Raw genomic sequence first — 20,131 nt, forward strand, 5'->3', positions numbered from 1 at the left:
TCTACATAATTCACACAAATGAAAGAGTGAGAAAATTCACCAAGTCATTCTGAGAGGGAGAAAAAAAAAAAACACCAAAGCTTCGGTACATGCACAAAAACAGCAATTTGACTGCACAAATAAATGGCAAATTTGTCTGTCTGTGTTGGAATTCAATGCAGTGGAAGAAAGGCCTTCACAGAAGATGAGGCTCCAACATCATCAAAAGCGGCTGGTACAGAAAGCGCCATTCAAATCCCCGGGACGGCACTCGCCGCTAATTAGTTCTGTGAGGTCTTTTGACATCCAGTTCAAGGAATCTCTGCGAAAAAATTCCAATTTATGAAACACACTCGCAGGCAACCTAAGGCGGCTATTCAGATTTCCACCAAGGAGAACGTGATGTTGTCCACCTCCTCTCCGGTGGCAATTTTCATTTCTCATCCGTACGGCAGCGCAGCCCACGGGAGCCGAGGGAAGAGACCGCTCTGCGCTGAAAGGGTAAGGCACTAAAAATACCCGGACAATGTTCCTTCCAGGGAACCAGGAGGCGGCAGAAAATGATAAATATAAGTTTCCAAACAGCGTCAAGACAAGGCGAAGAACTGATGGGGTCTCCTGAGAGGGGTATTTTACCGGGATAAACGGGATAAGTATAGCTCATTAGAGAGAATCACCACGGCCTCTCACACGTTGGACAACTGTGGTGAGAAAAATCTCCTCAGGAAATTTTTGTTTTCGAGCTACATAAAACCGTTGGGAGGGGGAAGGCAGGAGAAGGTGGCTGTGAAGTACATCTGGGTTGGAGAAATTGTTGGCGCTTCATTTTTAGTACTGGTGATTAAACTGAACAAATCTTTGCGTGGTTTTTACATTCCATTTTAGGGCTGATGATTAAATTGCACAAATCTTTGTAAGATCTGATATTCGGTTTTTAGGACTGGTGATTACATTGAACAAATCTTTGTATATTCTCTCATTCGTTTTAGGAGGGAGGGTTACATGGAACAAATCTTGATGATTACCGATAAGAAATGAAACAACTCATGGGCTTTCACAAAGGTTAGCACGCGCGCGCGCGCGCGCGCGCGCGCACGCACACACACACACACACACACACACACACACACAGTGGACAGCTTGAGAATTTAGGCTACGTAAACTTCAGTGCACCACTCACAAGATTCCTAAAATTCACTGTATATTTTGAGTTTGTCCCTTCTATGGACCTGCCATGGACCATGTTTCTCAATTTGAAACATCTGTGGGTTGTTTCTCAATAGCCTTCAAATCAAAGGGCCTCAAACAGGCAGAATCTTCTTGCAAATTGTGCCAGACAGTTCTTTTTAAAAGTGAACAGAATCCTAAAGAAGAAGAAAGCCACACCACTGTTCACAAGTTCCTGCTTACCTGGAAGACTCCACAAACCAGAAACTTCCAGAGTTCTTAGTTTCTTCTCCAGCTCTGCCACTCGATTCCCTAGGATTCTGGAAACGGCAGGAAAATATTAAGAGGAGAATGAGTCACATGTCAGGGCTTAGGCCTAGGTAGTAGTAAATGGGGAGGTCAGCACATTTAAGAACAGTGCTAAAAACAGAGCAAGTGTGCTCATGTGCACACGACACACAGTCTATTGAAAGTTCATGTGGAACTTGAAAATAAATAGAAAATAAAATTTCTCTCTCCCTCCCCCATCTCTCTCTCTCTCTCTCTCTCTCTCTCTCTCTCTCTCTCTCTCTCTCTCTCTCTCTCTTACACACACACACACACACACACACACACACACACACACACACACACACACACACACATATGCTTCGATTGAGTTCTGTTCCACAAGGCAATTCCCTGGAGGCTGAACAAATATTTCCTCACTGTCCAAGACACTGCAAGGAATTTCCATATGAGAATTGTTCACTGCTAAAGATGACAATTGATTTTGAATGCCCTTTAGTGGCAGCGACCCTCATTCTGTGAGAGTAGGTAACATAGAGGGCCACACTTGGAAATGTTTCTTCTGAGGCAATAAAGTAATAAGATCAGTTTTTGAAGACTCATACTAGGTGTTACTGATGCCCATGCCCTAGACATCAAGAACAATGTCTGATACCATGTAGGTGGCCAATAAATGTGTGTAATTAAACACAGGCTTTTTCTTTTTTTGTAATCTGCGATCATCTATGGTAAAAGTGAATAACAAGAATTTCAAAAGAGTTTTCAGTGGGACTATGGGATGGCTCTGCAGGTAAAGGCATCATCTGTCAGCAAGCTTGACAATCCAAGTTCCATCCCCAGGACCTACATGATGGAAGGAGAGAACTGACTCCTACCTCCACACACTAGACATGGCACATGTGCACCTGCCCCCAACACATGTAAGTAAATGAATCTCAAAAAGAATTTTAAAAATAATTTTCAGTGATTTGGGAATCACCAGGATAATGAGATTGCTTTCCAAATGGCCATTTGGACTCACTGGGATATCTAAGTTCTGAAACGTGCACTAGAGAAGATCAGACTGTGAGCTCGGAGGGCAGGCTTTGTGTGCATGAAAGGTAAACATCTGTTCATCCGCTCCAGACATTAAACATAGCTGAGACATGATTGACAGTCATCTAAAATCTTGCTTTCCAGTGGTCTAGAATTGGAAACCAGTCTTTATTTTTATTTGGAGGATTTTCTTGGCACTGCTGTGCTGAAATGACACGAAAATCTCCTTAATAGCAAATTCTCGATTCCTTTCAGTGGGGAAAAATTAGAGCAGCAGAATTATTCTCCTACGTCTCTTTTCTATTCCAGAGATAGCTGCACACACCCACATACACTCAGCACCATGAATATGCATTTAGCTGTACATATATACAGCTCGGTTCATCCTGATTTTACCTGAATCGACCTGCGGCATCTTAATCCTCCCTTTTAGTTCACAGGGAAAGTGGCGTTGCTCTTCCTGGTTTCCTTCATCTAGTGACCACAGCTCATCTTTCTCTCTTTTCCTCAAGTCTTGCACTCTGCACAGTGCTCCTCATCTACTTCCAGTTTTGCACCATCTGTTGGGTCTGTTTTGCTTTCACCCCCTTGACCCTCCCGTAGACACTGTTGTTCCTAACACCATTGTTCCTAACCTGCCTTTCGGTATTTTGCCTAGAGCTTCTGATCCCACCTCCCTTCCTCACAGTTGATGGGTCTGACATGCAATCACAACAGTGCTCGTGCTTGTTTCTTAATGAGATAAGATTGCATGTCTGCAGCTGCCTCTTAGGACAGAAGCTAAGGCTTCACTACTCCTCAGTGATGCTGAGGGGTGCTCCGAGCTGGGTTTATAGGGAGAGTACAGGTTTTGCTCATGATGTTTCTGGATTACCCAGCCATTTCTCCCAGAAATGGGATGAGTGGAGTGGCCGGTACCTCCCTATCCCCCCCCCCCCCACACACACACATTCTACTTCCAGGGATCCCGCTCGAGTTTGTCACTGGTAGAGGTAGCTGTGTTCTTTGGCCTGATACCAGCACCTGGATTGTAGGGCTGGGGGTAATGAAGGATCTGGAGAGAAGCTGTAGGTATGGCAACAGCAGCCACAGAACCATCAGTATTAGTGACTGCAACTCCTTAAGAATCTGTGCTCACACAACTATGGATCTAGCCACAGGTGATGTACAAAATTCAACCCAAGATGCGTTGCGTGACTGGCAGGGATCTCCTTCCTGGCCTCACACAGCGACTCAGGCGGGGGTTGTGTGAGCTGGTATGAGAGGCTGTGAGAGCCGCAGTGGCTAGCAGATCTCAGGATGCAGAGAAGGGTAAGAACAAATGTAGCTCAGGAAGTCTGACCAATCCGAAACCAGCTCCTGAGATCCACCTCTGTGCTACAGGCTGGAGGGGAAACTGAAAGGAGAGGTCCCTACCCCTATTCCTGGAGGCCAATAGTCTGTTAGTAGACACACATGCACAATGGTTAGGGAACCTAAGGACAGCTGATACGTATCCAGCATTTGTTCCTAGCCAGGTGTTATGCCCTTGAACATATACACTGCCCTGTTTTTTGGTTTTGTTTTGTTTTGTTTTGTTTTGTTTTTCCCTGTTTTTTGTTTTTCTTCAACATCTGGCTAGGTAGTCCTTGATTTACAGATGAGAAACTTGAAGCTCACAGAAGACAATGACTAACTCAAGGTCACACAGCTGGTAATCAGAGGGACTAGATTAAAAACTAAGCCTGAAAACTCACAAATCTAATAAAAGCTGAGAGCAAAATCGAGGAGCTATGAGGAAGGGAGAACCAGAGAGGCTGGTCGGGCCTCTGAGGGAGAAGGAGCCTGTGGCCGTGCTGAGAACACTCAGACTTTCGATCTCAAGTTCTGGGGAGCTACTGAGGTCTTCTAAGCACCTGAGAGAAGTTTAGGAAGTGGTCCTCACCTGAAGTGGAGCACAGACAAGGATTAGGAGTAGAGGCAGAAATTCCACTTGGTCAGAAATCAGCCAGGAAGGTGAAGATGTGCCCAACAACCAGTGGGGATGCAGGGAAGCCAAGGAACGGGGCCACGAGGAGGAAGGGGAGGAGCTGAGGCCGCATTAAAGATGCACGACCACAGGGCAACTCGTGGAATAGGCATGGGGCCAGGCAGGAGATCTACTCTTGCCAGTGGAGTGAGGCTTGAACCAGAGGCTGCAAGATGGGCTGTGACAAGGAAAGGAGCAGGGACAAGCCAGAGCCCGGGCGCCACTGGGAGAGAAGTGCTAATGGGAAGAGTCTGCTCCTTTCAAGAGGTGCATGAAAGATGTGAGCTATCCTATGGGGGGAGGGTGTCAGGAGGATGAAGGGAACCCTGGTTCCCCAATGAGAAGCTAAGACAGATAAGCAGACAGGAAGGGAGATGGGTGTGCCGGAAGACAGCCAGTAGCACACAGATGCAGGCAGGGCAGGAGGTGGAGGCACACACAGGCTTGGGAGAGCAGGGTTTTCGTGCGGGTAGGATGGGAGAGTTTGTTTGTCTTGTTTTTAAAGTAGTTACAGGTCGTTTTCAGATATAGTAGAGATTTTGGTATATACTCCCCCCCCCCCCACACACACACACATGCCCTTTCCCTTAGTTTAAGAAAATCCTCCAGATGTCAGGCCCCCATACTGACTTCGCAGCATGGCTTCTGATGACATCCCTGGGAATAAGATCAGAAATCAGCAAAGAGAACCCAGGAGCTGGCCGATCTGGTAGAATTTCCAGGGGAGGGTCCAGACAAAGGCCCCCTCGGCCTGAAGGGGAAGCTGTGGCTCTCTGCACTCCCTGGCATAACCCACCTGAGGCACTTAGAAACTCTGCGGTGATCCAGGACCTCACTATTCCATGAGATTTAGACACCTTCCCAGCTCATTTACCATCCGCTAGGGAAGCAGGAAAGGTGTGTTACTGAATCTGCTGCTTGGCAAGGACAGGTGGTACTTCAACAACCATCTCCTCTCCTTGTGGCATCCACCTTTTAGGGAAGGGAGCCTCCTCCCGTCTTTAGTGCTAACTAGGTAATGGCTAATGCATCATCATGAAGCAGAGCCAACAAATGGCCAAGCCACTGAGCATCACTCAAACCTAAAGTCCCATGGTGCTTAGCAGTCATCAAGATGGTCCCCCCAGGACCCTCTGCCTGAAGGGGGCCATTGTCAAAGAGTGGAAAAAGCCAGTAGCCAGAGCATGAGCTTCCAGAATGGAAGGTCGTCAGTCCTGAGGTACTACCTCACCTTAATAAAGCTGTTTTGCTTTGTTTTTGTTTCTGTTTTGTTATAAGGCTAAATCATGAGGGGTACCAGGGAGCTGACCAAACTCTCATTCTGTTCTCAGCCCTTCATCTATAGGACAGTTTACTTCTTTATACACCTCCAGGGACTATGAAACTGAAGGCCTTCAAAGACCAAACACGGCAATTGAGCACTCCTTCGTGTACCAATATGATGCTACCTCCATGACCTGCTGTTCCAGGGGAGAAAGGCAAGCCAAGGAATAAAGGCACCGAGGGTGCTCCTCCCTTTTCTGTGAGAAAGAACAGCTGCTTTTTTGTTTTAAAAAAATCCAGGAATATATGAATACTTAGGTGCGTTTTCATATACGGTACCTTTGTTTGCATGATTCGAAGGTCACATGGTACACAAGAAAAGGTGACTTCTCCCAAGGAGGGGGTTTGGACAGCTAAGATGTGTGGAGACCCATGGTTGTTTAACCGTGGCTCAAAAAACTATTTTAAAAAGAGTAAATGTGCAAAGGAGTGCTCAAAAAGCAAACAAAATAACAACAAAAAAGCCCATGAGGAATGGAAATGTCAGCCTCCACAGAGGGAGAAAGTGGTTTGCATCTGGGGCCTACGCCTATCGCAGTGGGGTTCAAAGGAGCCCAGAGCCCCTGGCCAAATGTCTCTCAGGAATGAGAAGCAGGCTCACTTCAGGCTTCGGGGGATCCCCGAAGACCGCCCTCCCCCATCAGATTCCCACCCGTGCTTCCTGAGAAGTAGCTAGCTGCAGTTCAGCATGGCTGTTTCATTTTGCAAGGCTGTTGCAAACATCTCCTGTCAATAAATTACCCTGTCATCCGGGGAGATTGCCGGCCTCCCTTTGATGCTCTTGCTTTCTCCCACATACATCTTCATCTCTGGTACGGTCCTCTCCGCACTCCATCATTTCCCTTTTCTCTTGTGTTTTTATAACACGTTCAATCATTTTCCTGTGCCCTCTTCCCTGCGTGTCCCCGCCTTGGGCAGTCCCAACTCTCAGGTCCCTCCCCTCTAACATCTGTTCTTGCTCCATTCTTCTGCAGTGCCATTGTGGCTCTGAGTGTGAGTCTGAGCAGCAGGACCATCTACAATTTTCAGGGTTCTGTGCAAAATAAAAATGTGTCCTCCCCCACCCCACCCCCCGGGGGAAAAAAACATCATGAACTTCAGGATGGTGGTAACAGTATCTGGCCAAATGGCAAATCCTTCTTTGTGTAGATCGCATGCCACAAAACTGGCCCTGCTGTGATTGAAATGCACTCCCGTGTTAGAAGCTAAATTTCCAAGCTCATAGGTCAATGCTAATCACCTTTAGGAGGTGGTTAGGATGAGATGATGTCAGGAGGGTGAGGGCCCCACCATAGCATCAGTGGGTTTATGAGAAGGCTGTCCAGGTAAGCATGCTTGCCATATCTGACCATGTGGTACCTGGGTCATATTCAGATGTGGCATGAAGGCCATCACCAGACATAGTGGCATGCTCTTGAACTGGGCCTCCTGACATGTGAGAAGGGAACTTCTTATTTTTAAAAATATTCATAAATTACCTAGTCTTGGATACTCAGTTTCAGGAACAGAAAATGGACTGGTGTGTGCAATATTTATTGCTTTAATTTACTGTTCTTACTCACCATTCTCAGGACATTTTCAGCTTGGCTCTGTTGCTTCTGACCACTATTTTAAACCACCTTAACTTGCTCAATTTGACACAACATAATCAACACTCATTAAAAATCAAACAGGGTGCTCCATCTCATTGACCTTTCCTTTTCAACATCTTTCCTCCGTTATCCAACAGAGTGACAGGAAGTTCCCCCACAGGGACAGCAGCCCATAGCAGCTGACAATGGTGTTCATGGTCATCAGAGACCCTCAGAGTCAAGTTATGGCATTGAAGGGACACTAGGCAGCTCCCACCTCAAAAGGAGAGCTAAGGAAGAGGCAAGAGATCTGGCCTTCTCCTGTGGGAACTACCATGAAACTGGTGTTAATAGGGGACAGCTCAGAGGACATGCTCACTAAGAAATCAAGATTCCTGCTTCATTGACTCTGGTGGATAACCTGGATGCGCGATGCAAAGTATAAGCATAGTTCTGGTTTCATGGGGTTTACCCCCCAAACCCCCAGATTTCAGGGTTCGGGGATGTTACCTTCTTCCCAGAGTGCTTGTGGTTTACCTCGGGGAGCCTCATTCCCACTCTCCTACCCCCCGAGTCTAAGGACCCACTACATACCTGTTGGTTTGTCTCTGGTGCTGAATGACCATGTTTTTCTCATGGATCGTCTCCAGCAGGGCCGTGGCCAGAGACTTCAGGTCGGCAATGGACTGCGGAGTAGCTGGGAGGCTGCACCCGTGATCTTCAGAGAGCAGATCCTGGACTAGGGAGGACACCGAGTTGACAAGTCAGTCATGGATTCTGAAACACAGGGCTGCAAACCCAGGTCAGTTCTTCCCGGATAACGGGGGTCCCGAGCTCAGACATGATACTGTGTTTTACCGAGAGTCTATCCCAACTACTGCAAGGAGAACGACAGAAAACTCAGTGTGGGGCTAAGTAGGAAGGCCTCAAGGAAGTTCTTCTTTCCATCAAGCCGGGATGGAACCCCGGGCTGTCCTGCTACGCAGTGGCTCGCTCATTGAACCACACTCACATCCAGCCATCTGCAGCCTGTTCGGAGATTAACAACATTTTCACTTGCCAGTGTGTGTAGACATTTTTATGCTAATTCACTGAGACTCTGAACTGGGGGGGGAAAAAGACCCCAAACCCAGCAAGTGTTATTTATTTCCATTGTGTTAACAATAAAGCAAGTCTCAGATGGGTTAAAAACACTTGTTCAAGGTCATACTGCCCAGCAAATGACAATACTTCCCTGCCCTTCAGGTGCTCTGATTATGGTAAAAGTAATATACCACTTTAAAGGGGTAAATCAATGGGGAGAAAACACAAGTGATTGCCACCCTGGTACTCCTCCTGACCATGAAAAAACCACTGCTGTCCCGAATATCATTTCCTGTGTTACTATATGTATGTATACAAATTCATTCACTATTATTCTAAAATGGGAAAAATACTACTTTCTCACCTAACAACATTCCATCCCAATAATATCCCCTAGAACATAAATGTGAACCCTCACTTTAATACTCTATCTAGGTTTTTAAAAATTCCTCTAGCTATTGCTAGATATTTACGTCATTTGCAGTTGAATGTATGAAGGAATTTCTTATAGCAAAAGTTCATATGTGTCTGGTTTATTTCTCGCTAGTTCTTGCTAGGGGATCTGTTTAGGTTTTTCCTAATGGATTGCCTCGCTCCTACCTTTTGATTACCAATCCCATAGATCATGTTAGTAAGCTTCTCTCTTAGGTTTTTCTAGAAGACTTGAGTCAGTGGGTAACTCTGCCTGTGGTGTTTGAATACGCCTGGCACTTGAGACATAAGAGGTGGGACCTGGGTCCAGACTCAAAGCTGGTTTCCAGGTATGGTATCCAGGACTAACCATGCATGGGTTTTTTCCCCCTCTCTGTCTATTTCTCTGTTTCTCTGTTTCTCTCTCTCTCTCTCTCTCTCTCTCTCTCTCTCTCTCTCTCTCTCTCTCTCTCTCTCTCTCTCTCTCTGTGTTTATGCATATCTACATGTTCATGTGTGTGCATGCATGTGTGGGTTTATGTGGAGGCTATATATTGACATCAGTGTTTTCCTTAATCTCTCTCTCTCCTTTTTATTTTTGACTCAAGGCCTCGTTAGGCAGCCCTAGCTAGCCTAGAACTTGATATGTAGACCAGGATGGCCTCCAATTCCTAGAGATATCTGCCTGCCTCTGCCTCCAGAGTGCTGAGATAAAAGGCACTATGCCTGCACAACTTTATTTTTTTGAGACAAGGTCTCTCTCTGAGCGTGGAGCTCACCAATTAGGCTATGAGAGGCCTGGTCAGAGAGCACCAATGATCCTCTCACCTCGTACTCGCCAGTGCTAGGATTACTAGTGTGCACCACCACAACCAGATTTTTACGTGGGTGCTGGGGACCTGAACTCAGGTCCTCATGCTTACATGGCAGACACTTCACCTGCTGAGCCACCTAGAGGGGCTTTTCCACATTTTTATAGGGTGCTATAGGTTTCCATTCAAAAACACTTCTAGGATGTTCATTTCTAGTTGAGTGGGGGAAAAGAAGTTGCTTGGGAAAGAACCTTGATTGTTGACTCCACTGCAGATGCTATGTTTTTTAAAGCTAGTTCTGATTAAGACTGGGCCATGATAGCTGCTGGTCCACACTGTCAGCATCTGAGAAGCCAGCCAGTGCAACCTAGGCTTACGTCGAGAACTGGCTGCAAAATATGAAGTACCAGACTCAAGCTTCCTGCTATTTCTTCCCCCAGACTGCTCCCGGAAGATCATTATTTTTCATTGGAATCGACAGGAAGGGGGAACAAAGCTGCAATCAATAAAAGCTTCTTTGGAAACGGCATGCGTTCCCATGATCCATCGTGCAATGATCTATGCAGCAGGGGGCTTTTCCGTTATGTCTGCGGAGGCCAGGAGAAATACACTTCAGGAGGCTGGGCATCTAGAGCCTCTCAGGTGGTGATGGGGAAGGAAAAACATTCTCAAGAGGGTCCAGTCATTGAAGAAACTCGGAGGTGATCGTTCTTAAAGTGGGGTCCCCCACTACAGCAGCATGGCCTGGGGACCCTGCAGATGTAGATCCTCAGGTCCCACCCCCAACACCTGTCAAACCCAAAACCTGGGTAGGGGGTAATCTGGGTTGGAAGGACTCAGGCAATCCTGCTGCAAGTGGCAGTTGGGTGCCACTGTTTTCTGCCTCACAAACCCAGAGGCTTGGATGGGACATGGACTACAGCTCTCTGCTCAGAAATTGGTCCAACCTGGACATTAACTCCTACCTTGCTTCGCAGACAGGACCCCAGTCAGAGCGCTACTGCTGGACTTGCCTTGGCTCTTGGAGTTTTTCCGTCTCTCGAGAGCATTCTGCAACAGCAATAGAAAAACCAAAAACCTTGTCAGGAAAGACAGCGATGGAAAAATACTTTGTTAAGGAGATATACCCCGTGTACTCACAAGATCACTGGCAGACTCCAAATGTAGCCTAAAACATAGAACTCTCAATCCTTGGGATTTTAAAAGACTCCATATAGAGAGCCTGATTGGTTTTTAAGTTACTGCAAAGGAGAAAGGCAGTAACTGTAGTCTCTTATCTAACATGTAGAGAGTTTGTTATGGAAATCACTTTAGAACAGACATGAGATGAAGACTACATTTGCTTTCATGTACCAATGGTGGTATTTGGAAAGATATGATGTTTGGATTGTAAAAGGATCATGGTCAGTTAGTGATGTCTGCCTTGGACACAGGATTAAGTACACATGTTGCTATGGTCATTCTTAGAATGGACTCTTGTCTTCACACTGATGTATAGTAGTCAGCCATTGTTTCGAATATGAACACGATACATGACACAGGAAAGGATGCATATGGTTATAAATGCATATACTAAAAAGCACATACTTCCTTCTTCATGTTTATATACAGATTGATGTAAACGAGAGTGTGGCTTCCACCAAATGGAAAGCCATGGTTACCTCTGAGGACAAAGCCAATGTCAACAACCAGGACAATGAGCCAGCTCTCCCTAGAATTCTGTTGGCTATAAAACTTCCGCAGCGGGAAGAACCATCAATCTATTTTCAAAGCAGAGAGTCCCAGGAGAGTTTTCCAATTATAACACTTACAACTAACACTGCAGAAATAGATATTATCCAACCAATGGAGTTGGAATTGGACTAAACAACAGTGAGGCAAATTCAAACACTCTCCCCTCTCTGTGTGCCTCAAACTTTAGCATTTGGGTTGTGATGCTCCATCCTTGCTTCTTCTCCCACAGAAGCTATTTTCTTGGGGATAATTATGAGATAAACAGCATCTGACAACTAGACATTTCATAGAGGAAGCGGAGAGGACCCCTGAGGTCAAAAGGCTGAGGCTCCAAGGTGGAAGCACATAGGAGTTCCCAGGATGCCCTGTCCAGACTATAGACATAGAAACAGATACGGGGGTGGGGTGGGGGACATGGCGTTGGGAGTTGACCTTTTTGTGGTTGGTTTCACTGGCTATTCCAATTAGGGGTCTTACTGGACTCCATTTGGGAGGACAGGAAAGGGATGGGATGTCTTTAAAACATAAGAGGGAATGAAAACAGGCTGACAGGCAGATGCTGAGTGGAGAATCACAGGCTTGGTCTTGATTGTGTTACCTTGTATTTGGCAATGTTTGACTTCAGAAGGCTGACCTCCTCATGGAGTTGTTTCAATCTCTCTTGGAGATATCTAGAAGAAAAAAAAATTCACATAACCAGGATGGGCATGGGGGAGGAATGAAGCCCACTGAATGATAAGAGCAAAACATGAAGCCCAGGTGTCATTTGTATGTAACGACTTCTTTCTCATCCTGGAGGGCAGGGGCAGGGAAATGTGACCTTTTATGAAACGGATTCGATCAAGGTCAGACATGCCCGAAGCACAGACACCCCATTTTAAAAACAGCCCTCTCGGAGATCCCCTAAGGGACAACAACATCCTTTTCATATAATTCTCATTAAGTGATTCCACCAGGGAGCAAACCAGGAAGAGAAGACGCCAGCCATAACACGAGTCAGACACATCCACACGCTGAAATGTGCCTGGGGGGGAAGACACAGCTAAGGGAATTTCTCCATTTATTTTCTTATTCTTTCTCCTCTCCTTGACAGCAATCACAAACAACTCTTCCTGGTTCTTCACCCTCGTGGCCCAAACAGAGGTGTGGGAGCGAGGGAGGCTGGATAAGTGGGCGTCTCTCCCTTCTCTTCTTACTTTTGTAACCAGTCCATGCCACTGCCAATATTTGGGATCTGTGACTTGCTCTTTATTCCCATCGCAGCTGTCTCAAGTGCAGGCAGGGCTGCAGGAACCCCCAGACTGCCTCCCTCAGCTGCACTCACCTGTTCTCCATGCACAGAGCATCCACATCAATGATACGGTTCTCGTGACCACCCAGGATGTGGTTGAGCTCCTGGTTCAGCCTGTCCACTTTGTCCTGGTAGGAAGCCCGTTCTTCCTTAACATCCTGGAGTTCATCCACCGAGGCCTGCAGGTCATGTTCTAAGGACTCGATCTGAAATCCAAGGAGTGTCACAGTGGTCCTCAAACGTGGGCTTTTGGGTCAGGGGTTAGCTTCCACTAGACTGGCTGACTTGGAGAGCTTATGGATACTGATCATGTGTTAGTTATCCACACTGCACTGCAGGCTGGGTAAGGGCTGGAGCTATGGAACACTTTCCCCCCAGACACTTAGCATGGGTGGGACAGATGAGCCTGATCTCCAACCCCTGCACATTGCTCCCATTCACAGGCATGGAAAGAGCAGGCTGATTCTAGAGTCTTACAGATGCTTGCTGTTCCAAGCCAATAAAACCTGGGCATCCTGTGCTCAGTTAGCTCGAGAAGAGAAAAGGGAGTCCTTGCTCCTGTAGCTGCTTCCCAAGCACAGCTCTGTGCCTTCTGAAATCTCTCCCACAAAGCATCACTTAGCATCTTAGTGGGAACTCGTAAGTTAAAGGGCAGTTTCTCACTTTTCCTGCCCACTGCCTATGTGGGTGGCTGGCGGCAAGTCTCTTGGTGTGCTCAGAACAATGGACAATCAGTGCTGGATACCCCCGGCTAGGGGTCACACACTCAGCATGAACCTAGCAAGAGCCGAGGAAGTCTAGCCCTCTCGGCATCCCCTGGCCTCCTCTTGTTCATGGACACACAAGCATATGTTCCCTGCTTCCTGTTAGGAGGGGCCGTGGGAGCATGTGTGTCCTACTTCCTGTGAGGAGGGGCCATGGGAGCATGTGTGTCCTGATTCCTCTTGTGAGGCCACCCACAACAGAGCTCAGCAGTCACCTGTTCCTTAGCTCGCTCCAGCTGCTCCACCAAATCCTCTCGCTCATGGGCTGCGAAATGCCTCCTGCCAATTTCTTCATCTCCGAGCCTTTGCTTGGCAATTGTCATCCTCAACAGCTGCATTTCCCATTATCAGAACAGAAAGGCAAAGGAAGAGAGAAAGAATATGAATGAGTACATCTCCCCAAACCTCAAGGACCTATATAGAAATGTCTGGAAGAATAAAACTCTTGCAGGAACTACTGGAAGAAAGTAAAGGACAAACGACTTGCCAATATTATGAAGTTTTAAGAAAGAGAAAATTTCTGTAACAATTTGTGCTTGTTAATACACATGCGCAGACATCCAGGGTAACACTGGGGTACCCAGGCTCGACCCTGGAAGGTGGATGTGCTATGGGGCACTGCCACAGTGAGGAAAAACATCTTGAGCCTCATTTAGACTTAGCGAAGATCCAGAATTACCCCCTACGGCTGGTTAGGATCTGCTGAGATGGACACACCCCACATTGAACCCCTAGGCCATGCTATCAAGAACTTTAAAAATGCTATTCAATGTCTAGTAAATGCTTCTGTCAATGTGGTCTGTGAATGATCCCAGGTGTGGACTAGCTTATCGAGAAGACAAGTAGAGTGCACTGAAGAACACAAGTCTTGCCTGCACTATGACCAAGTATATGCTAAGAACTTATGTGTGAGAGAATGCATAAAGAGACCAAATACATCAAGTACTCAGATAGGTGTGTTTGGGGATATGGATACTGTGCATACTGTCTTCCTAGCTCCCACCTCCCAGGTAAGGCCACAGCAGGAATTATGGGAGAGGTCCCAGGATGAACCCATAGTCTCAGAACATCTATGCCTGCCCATCACAACGTTCTTATCCTAAAAAGGTTCACCATGCACTGACTTCTCCCTATGGATGTATGTGGATACATACCCATGAAGCCCCAGGAACACATTGCTCCTATCATGTGGGTATGACAGCCCAGCATAGCTCACTGTGAGCATGCTCTTTCTTGCTTCTGCTTGAGCCTTAGAATGGTGACCAGTACAAGGGCCTAAACTTCAGCATTTCTGAAGGATTTGGGTCAGGTGATCGACAGAAAGTTAATTTAAGCCAAGGCAGAATTACCTAATTCAAGTTATAACAGCAATGAACTTGAAAAGAAATGAATACTGTAGAAATGCAGACAGGATGCAATGACCCTTCACCGCTCCATTGAATCTCACAATGTCTGTTGTGTGCCACGGGCCACAGCCTGGCAGAGGATAGAGGATACTCACACACAGAACTGCATTCTTAATGGAATCTGCTAAGTCTATCCTTGGAGTTCACAGCTCATGGATTTGTGGGTTTCCCTACTCCATGCAACTTACTTGTTTTCACCCCCAAATCCATGTTCAAAGTCTTCCAGTGTCATTCACAGAGTGAGAAAAATGTGAAGGCCAGACGTTCAGCCCACCTTCTGCCTCCCTGCCTCACACTATGGATGGCCTGTCTGTGGCCTGCTTGGTGCTGAGTGCCCACATTTTTATTTTTCTTTGATGACTTTGGTGGTTTTATAAAAGTCACATACTTGTGGGACTCAGTGTGTTGCCTACAGGCATGTATATACTGTATGATGGTCATGGCAGGGTAGTTAATACAGACTTCACTTTCCACGTTTATCATTTATCATGGAACTCTTTGGAAGCTAACTGTTCTGCAATACACAGTGCACGGTGCCAATTGACCATAGTCACCTACTGCGCAATAAAGTGTGGCACTTAATCCTTCCAAAGTGTGGCTGTGTCAGGATGCTGACACCTGTGCTCTCCCATGCCACCTCACTCTCAGAGAAACACTGTTCTCTATGCTACTCGGTCCTGTTCGCTTTTCTGTTTCTGTGATAAACCACTCTGGCCAAAAGCGACTTGGGGAGGGAAGGGTTGGGCTTGGTTTACACTTCCAGGCCACAGCCCATCCCTGAGGGAAACTGGGTCAGAAACTCAAGCAAGAACTGCAGGAAGCAAAACCGGAGCTACTGACTGCCTTGCTCCTGGCTCATGCTGAGCTAGCTGTCTCAGGTAACCCAGATGCAACTGCCCAGGGATGGTGCTCTCTCCCAGCCCCACCCCAGTGGGCTGAGCCCTCCCACATCAATCAAGATAACCTCTCACAGACATGGCCACCGGCCAATCTGATGGAGGCAATTCTTCAGGTAAGGGGCTCTCTTTCCAGGTGATTAAAGGTTGTGTTAAGTTGACAATAAAAACTAGCTAGTGCACCATCTCTGTGAAAAACCCTTTTAAGAGTCTGGATATGAATGTGATCATGTGGTAATTGTCTTTCTGTGCTTTCTTTATCCTTCCTTCCTTCCTTCCTTCCTTCCTTCCTTCCTTCCTTCCTTCCTTCCTTCCTTCCTTTCTTTCTTTCTTTTGCTAGCACGATGTCTTCTGGATTTCATCCATTATGAAGACAGAATGGTATCCCACTGGGTACATGTACCATATCTTCTTTATCCAGTCCATTGATAGACACTTAGGTTGACATCATGCTGTAGTTAGCCCGAGTAGCACATCAAGGAACGTGGGCATGCAGGCATCTTTTCAATACACTGATTTTATTCCTTTGAATCCATACCCGGCAGTGCAACTGCTATAGTTTGCTGTACATATATAACATTTTATTTATTTATAATTTGAAGTGCTACAGAATTTCCTCCCATGGCTCTACTAATCTACACTCCCATTGGCAGTGTGGAAAAGGTCTCCTGACAACGGATTCATGCATACTGCCTGGATGCTGTCTAGTGTCTCTGAGTACAAGAAGGAAGGTTGTGATGTGCCTCATCGGGAAAATTTGTGAATTAAGGCAGCTCCCTCTGAGTCTAAGTTAAAGAATGGGTAAGCCTTTTAGTTCAGTGCTGATAAATTAAACATCTCTGTTAAATAAGTTCACATTAAATGGAAGCATACAGAAAACATAGTTGTGTTAAGTGTTGGCATGGTAGCTGTGGCAGAGGCTGGCAGGAGCCTCCCCACTTTTCCGGGGACCAGACGGCCAGTTCTCTCACACTCAGTGTCGAAGTGGCCTCGTGGAGCACATGGACAGCAGAAGTGGTTGATTCAAGTAAGAGCCTGAATGTGAAACATCTTCCCTGTCACCTGGTCCTTGGCTCAGGACAACAGGATTCTGAAAAGCACATCCCCAAAGATACACAGCGAAGCTGAGAAGCAGCGTTTGTCAAACCCCAGAGGCTGGATCAGAAGCACACAGGCTTTTGGCAGGAGACCACAGGAGACTGAGGCTGTGTCTTGAAAACTTGAGCCTTCCTCTGACATGTAACATGTTAGACAGACAGCCTGAGCTAGATGTAAAGAAACCTCAATTTCCAGTCACAACTGGCCTCATTGCACATTTCACTGAAGAGTCATATGATTATGTTTGTTCAGTGCCAATTAATTACTACACACGCCTAGTGAGGCCCAACCCCACACAACAGAGCCATCTTCACACTGGATGCTAGTTAAATGTCAATCAACATGTTAGCTATCATTTGGTGTTTAATGTGCAGATAATATTGCTCCCACACTGCAGGGCTGAGCTGGTTGAAACACTTTTAAATGGAAGCTCAAGTTGGGTCTGAAATTTAAATTCAGTCAGCAGAAGGGACCTGATGAGACTATCACTGTAGCTACATAGAGGCCAGGGCATCAAGCCTGCCTTCTACAAGGACAGCTCATAGGCTCTAGGGTCACCTGCCTAGGGCTTCCCACACTCACTCCCCAAGAATGAGCAATTCTCCAGGCCTCTATATCTCTCTGCTAAGAGCACAGCATGAAACAAGAGAGAGCGTGGAGGCAAGTCAAGGAATACTGGGTTAGAGGTCACATAGGTGAAGAAGAGAAGTCATTCTAAAAACGGAGTGACTCCCCTTATGCGGAGAGCGATTGCATTTATGTGTTCAATGTACATATACTCCATTTTCCCAGCTATATATGCAAAGTTGTAGTGTTTGCAGTCATCAATAACATTACAGTTTGGAAGCATGCATGCAACTGTTTGCCCTGGACTGTGTGTGAGATTTAAGGACCATCCAGGTAATCTGAGCTTGCCCCATGATGATGACAGCCATGGCCATGAAGAACGGAAGGTGTTCTTCTTTCTCTACAACATTAGCTTAGTCCAGGAGCAGAGAAAGTGTGTGACTAACTATCATCAGCTGCTTGCAGCATGGTTATCCTCATCGCCATCACCTTCATTACCATCATTGCCGTTATGATCGCTGCTGCTGTCATTCACCATCACCACCGCCACCACCACCATCACTTCATCATCATCATCATCATCATCATCATCATCATCATCATCATCATCCATTCAAGAGCTCCTAACAACCACCTGGGGAAATTTGCTGTCTTCAGAGATGGCCGAAGCTGAGCTCCAGACCCAGGCTTACAAGAGAGCATGAGGGGGTGGCTGTCTACCATGGGAAGGGACAATAAGCATTGCTCCCCAACTCTTGCTAGCCTCAAACAGGGCATCACAACGATACAGCTAGTCTCCTAGTGCCAAGAGGACTAGTGTTCTGTCAGCAAGGGACATCACCACTTTCTGATTTAGAGAGAAATAAATGTTTATGAACGAATTATGGACATGAGTCCTTGGCTGGTGTGCAAGGCCCAGCTGCAGCTCAGATGTCGCTGAGGGACAGGGAACAAATCAATGTAGCAGGAAGGCTCCAGGTTCTTCATCAGCTATCCAGGCCCTACCAGGCTTAACTTAGTCCTTGAGTCAGAGAGGCTGAATCCTTCTTGGACCTCTTCCCAGCCCCCCCACCAAGGTCTTTAACATCCGCTAACTTATATATTGTTTCCATTTGCTGGAATCCATTTTATCCAATGGGCATTGGGAGGCAGCCAGGATGGGAACCACTATTATCTGAGTGTTACCTGTGTTCAGATTCTTCTGCTAATCCTAGCTTTGTGCCCTGACAAAGTCACCTAACCTTGCCATGCCACATGTGATTTGTGAATTTAAAATACAAAGATAAGCATGATGTTATAGATACATCAGTGCCGGTGCAAAAGAGTTTGTCTGCTGGGCATGGTGGTGCATGCCTTTAATCCAAGCACCCAGGAGGCAGAAGCAAAGCAGGTGGAGTCTGAGTTTGAGGCCAGACTGGTCTGCAGAGTACGTTCCAGGACAGCCAGAGCTACACAGAGAAACTGGATCTCAAAAAACTAGAAAGAAATAAAAAGTTTGTCACTTATAACAAGATGATGGCCTGTGCTCCACACTTGGGTCTCAAGAAACTGTCATCCACATACTAGGTTGTGTATCAGCTAATGAGCTCCATATTTGGGCCCCAAAAGCAATGTGCTCATAGCTTCCTGCCCACAACAGACACTTGAAGTGGCTTACTCTTACAATGGGATGAGTGCAGAGTCCTTGCTAAGACAGAGAGGCCCACATGACCCTCCTTACCTGCCCCAATGCCATCTCCTGCTACCTTGTGTCTGCACTTCATCCATCCTGTCTGCCGCCTGGTACCCATCCCAGCTCCCAGGCATCTGTACATCCTCTGCCCATAGTCATAGAACTTCCCAGTCATTCCTGTCGTCCTAGTCAAGGCTCAGATTAGAGACTTCCCTAGACATTTCATCTCAGCTAAAGCCATTCCCTCTCTGGGCCCCTGCTTTCCAATGCCTGCCTCTCTGCTCATCTGAGTGTGGCACCTGCCATCAGCTCCACAGTCCCTCCTGAAAACTTCAGAGTCCACAATCCAGTGTCAGGCTCCCTATGGAGAGCTCCAAATGCTTCTCAGATCAGAGCTGCCTCTCTGCATTGCCCCACACTGCCCAGAGGCAGATCCTGATGTCTCCTCCTTACAAAGAGGCAGGATCAATCTGGGTTCTGGTCTCCTTGACCCCTGTCCCCGAACCAGTGCTGTCCAGGGTGCTGAAACATGTTCAACTGGGAGAAGATCCACTTTGTATTCAGCCCATAATGATGGTGCCCAGTTGGGTGAGGGCACAGACCAAGAGAGGCAAGGTCACTGGTTTAAGTCACAAGTCCTAGGAATGGCTGAAGTGGGGTTGGTCCTGGCTGTCAAGGGCTTGTCCTCTGCTGTGGTACTGTTCTGCACCACCCCTGCTCAGGGAAAGCACATGCGCTTCTGCAGAGCCTGTGCTGAGCGCTAGCATGTGTTATAACTTCCCAGTGTAATCCCCAAAAACACCCTAGCTCAGTCCTGCCTCAGGACATTTGTACTTCATCCTCTAGAGAGCTGTCCTCCTTCTTCCAGGTCTCTGTGCCCTGGGCATGTGAGGACAGTACTTCCCAAGTACCCATACCATTAGCCAGCTAGCCTCACGTTCTGCCTAGTCCCCGGCATTGCTGACTTATCCAGACTGTGTCCTATCCAATACACCTTCAACTCTCTGACCCTTAGTATGGAGCACA

The 20,131-nt window shown here is 46.8% G+C and overlaps 1 protein-coding gene and 1 long non-coding RNA gene across 12 annotated transcripts in view; one reads left to right on the top strand and one right to left on the bottom strand.

The window, feature by feature from the left end:
* Ccdc149 (coiled-coil domain containing 149) overlaps window positions 1–20,131 on the bottom strand; it is a 95,685-nt gene that overhangs the window by 15,285 nt on the left and 60,269 nt on the right. For all 10 annotated transcript variants that reach the window (XM_042285991.2, XM_042285989.2, XM_015995024.3 and 7 more), the window contains 6 exons: window positions 13,682–13,798; window positions 12,736–12,908; window positions 12,010–12,082; window positions 10,643–10,727; window positions 7,966–8,110; window positions 1,390–1,466 (listed from right to left, as the gene is read on the bottom strand). In XM_042285991.2, the coding sequence (XP_042141925.1) occupies window positions 1,390–1,466; window positions 7,966–8,110; window positions 10,643–10,727; window positions 12,010–12,082; window positions 12,736–12,908; window positions 13,682–13,798 (670 nt within the window). The remainder of the gene's footprint in view (window positions 1–1,389; window positions 1,467–7,965; window positions 8,111–10,642; window positions 10,728–12,009; window positions 12,083–12,735; window positions 12,909–13,681; window positions 13,799–20,131) is intronic.
* On the top strand, window positions 134–12,813 carry LOC121832771 (uncharacterized). 2 transcript variants are annotated; one of them, XR_013042901.1, is made up of 4 exons: window positions 134–480; window positions 2,275–2,354; window positions 8,022–8,173; window positions 10,118–12,813. It is a non-coding gene; the product is annotated as an uncharacterized LOC121832771 (long non-coding RNA). The 2 variants fall into 2 exon arrangements; XR_006076488.2 differs by lacking the exon at window positions 2,275–2,354.

Source organism: Peromyscus maniculatus, chromosome 10, assembly GCF_049852395.1.
Source record: "Peromyscus maniculatus bairdii isolate BWxNUB_F1_BW_parent chromosome 10, HU_Pman_BW_mat_3.1, whole genome shotgun sequence".
NCBI classification, from domain to species: Eukaryota; Metazoa; Chordata; class Mammalia; order Rodentia; family Cricetidae; genus Peromyscus; species Peromyscus maniculatus.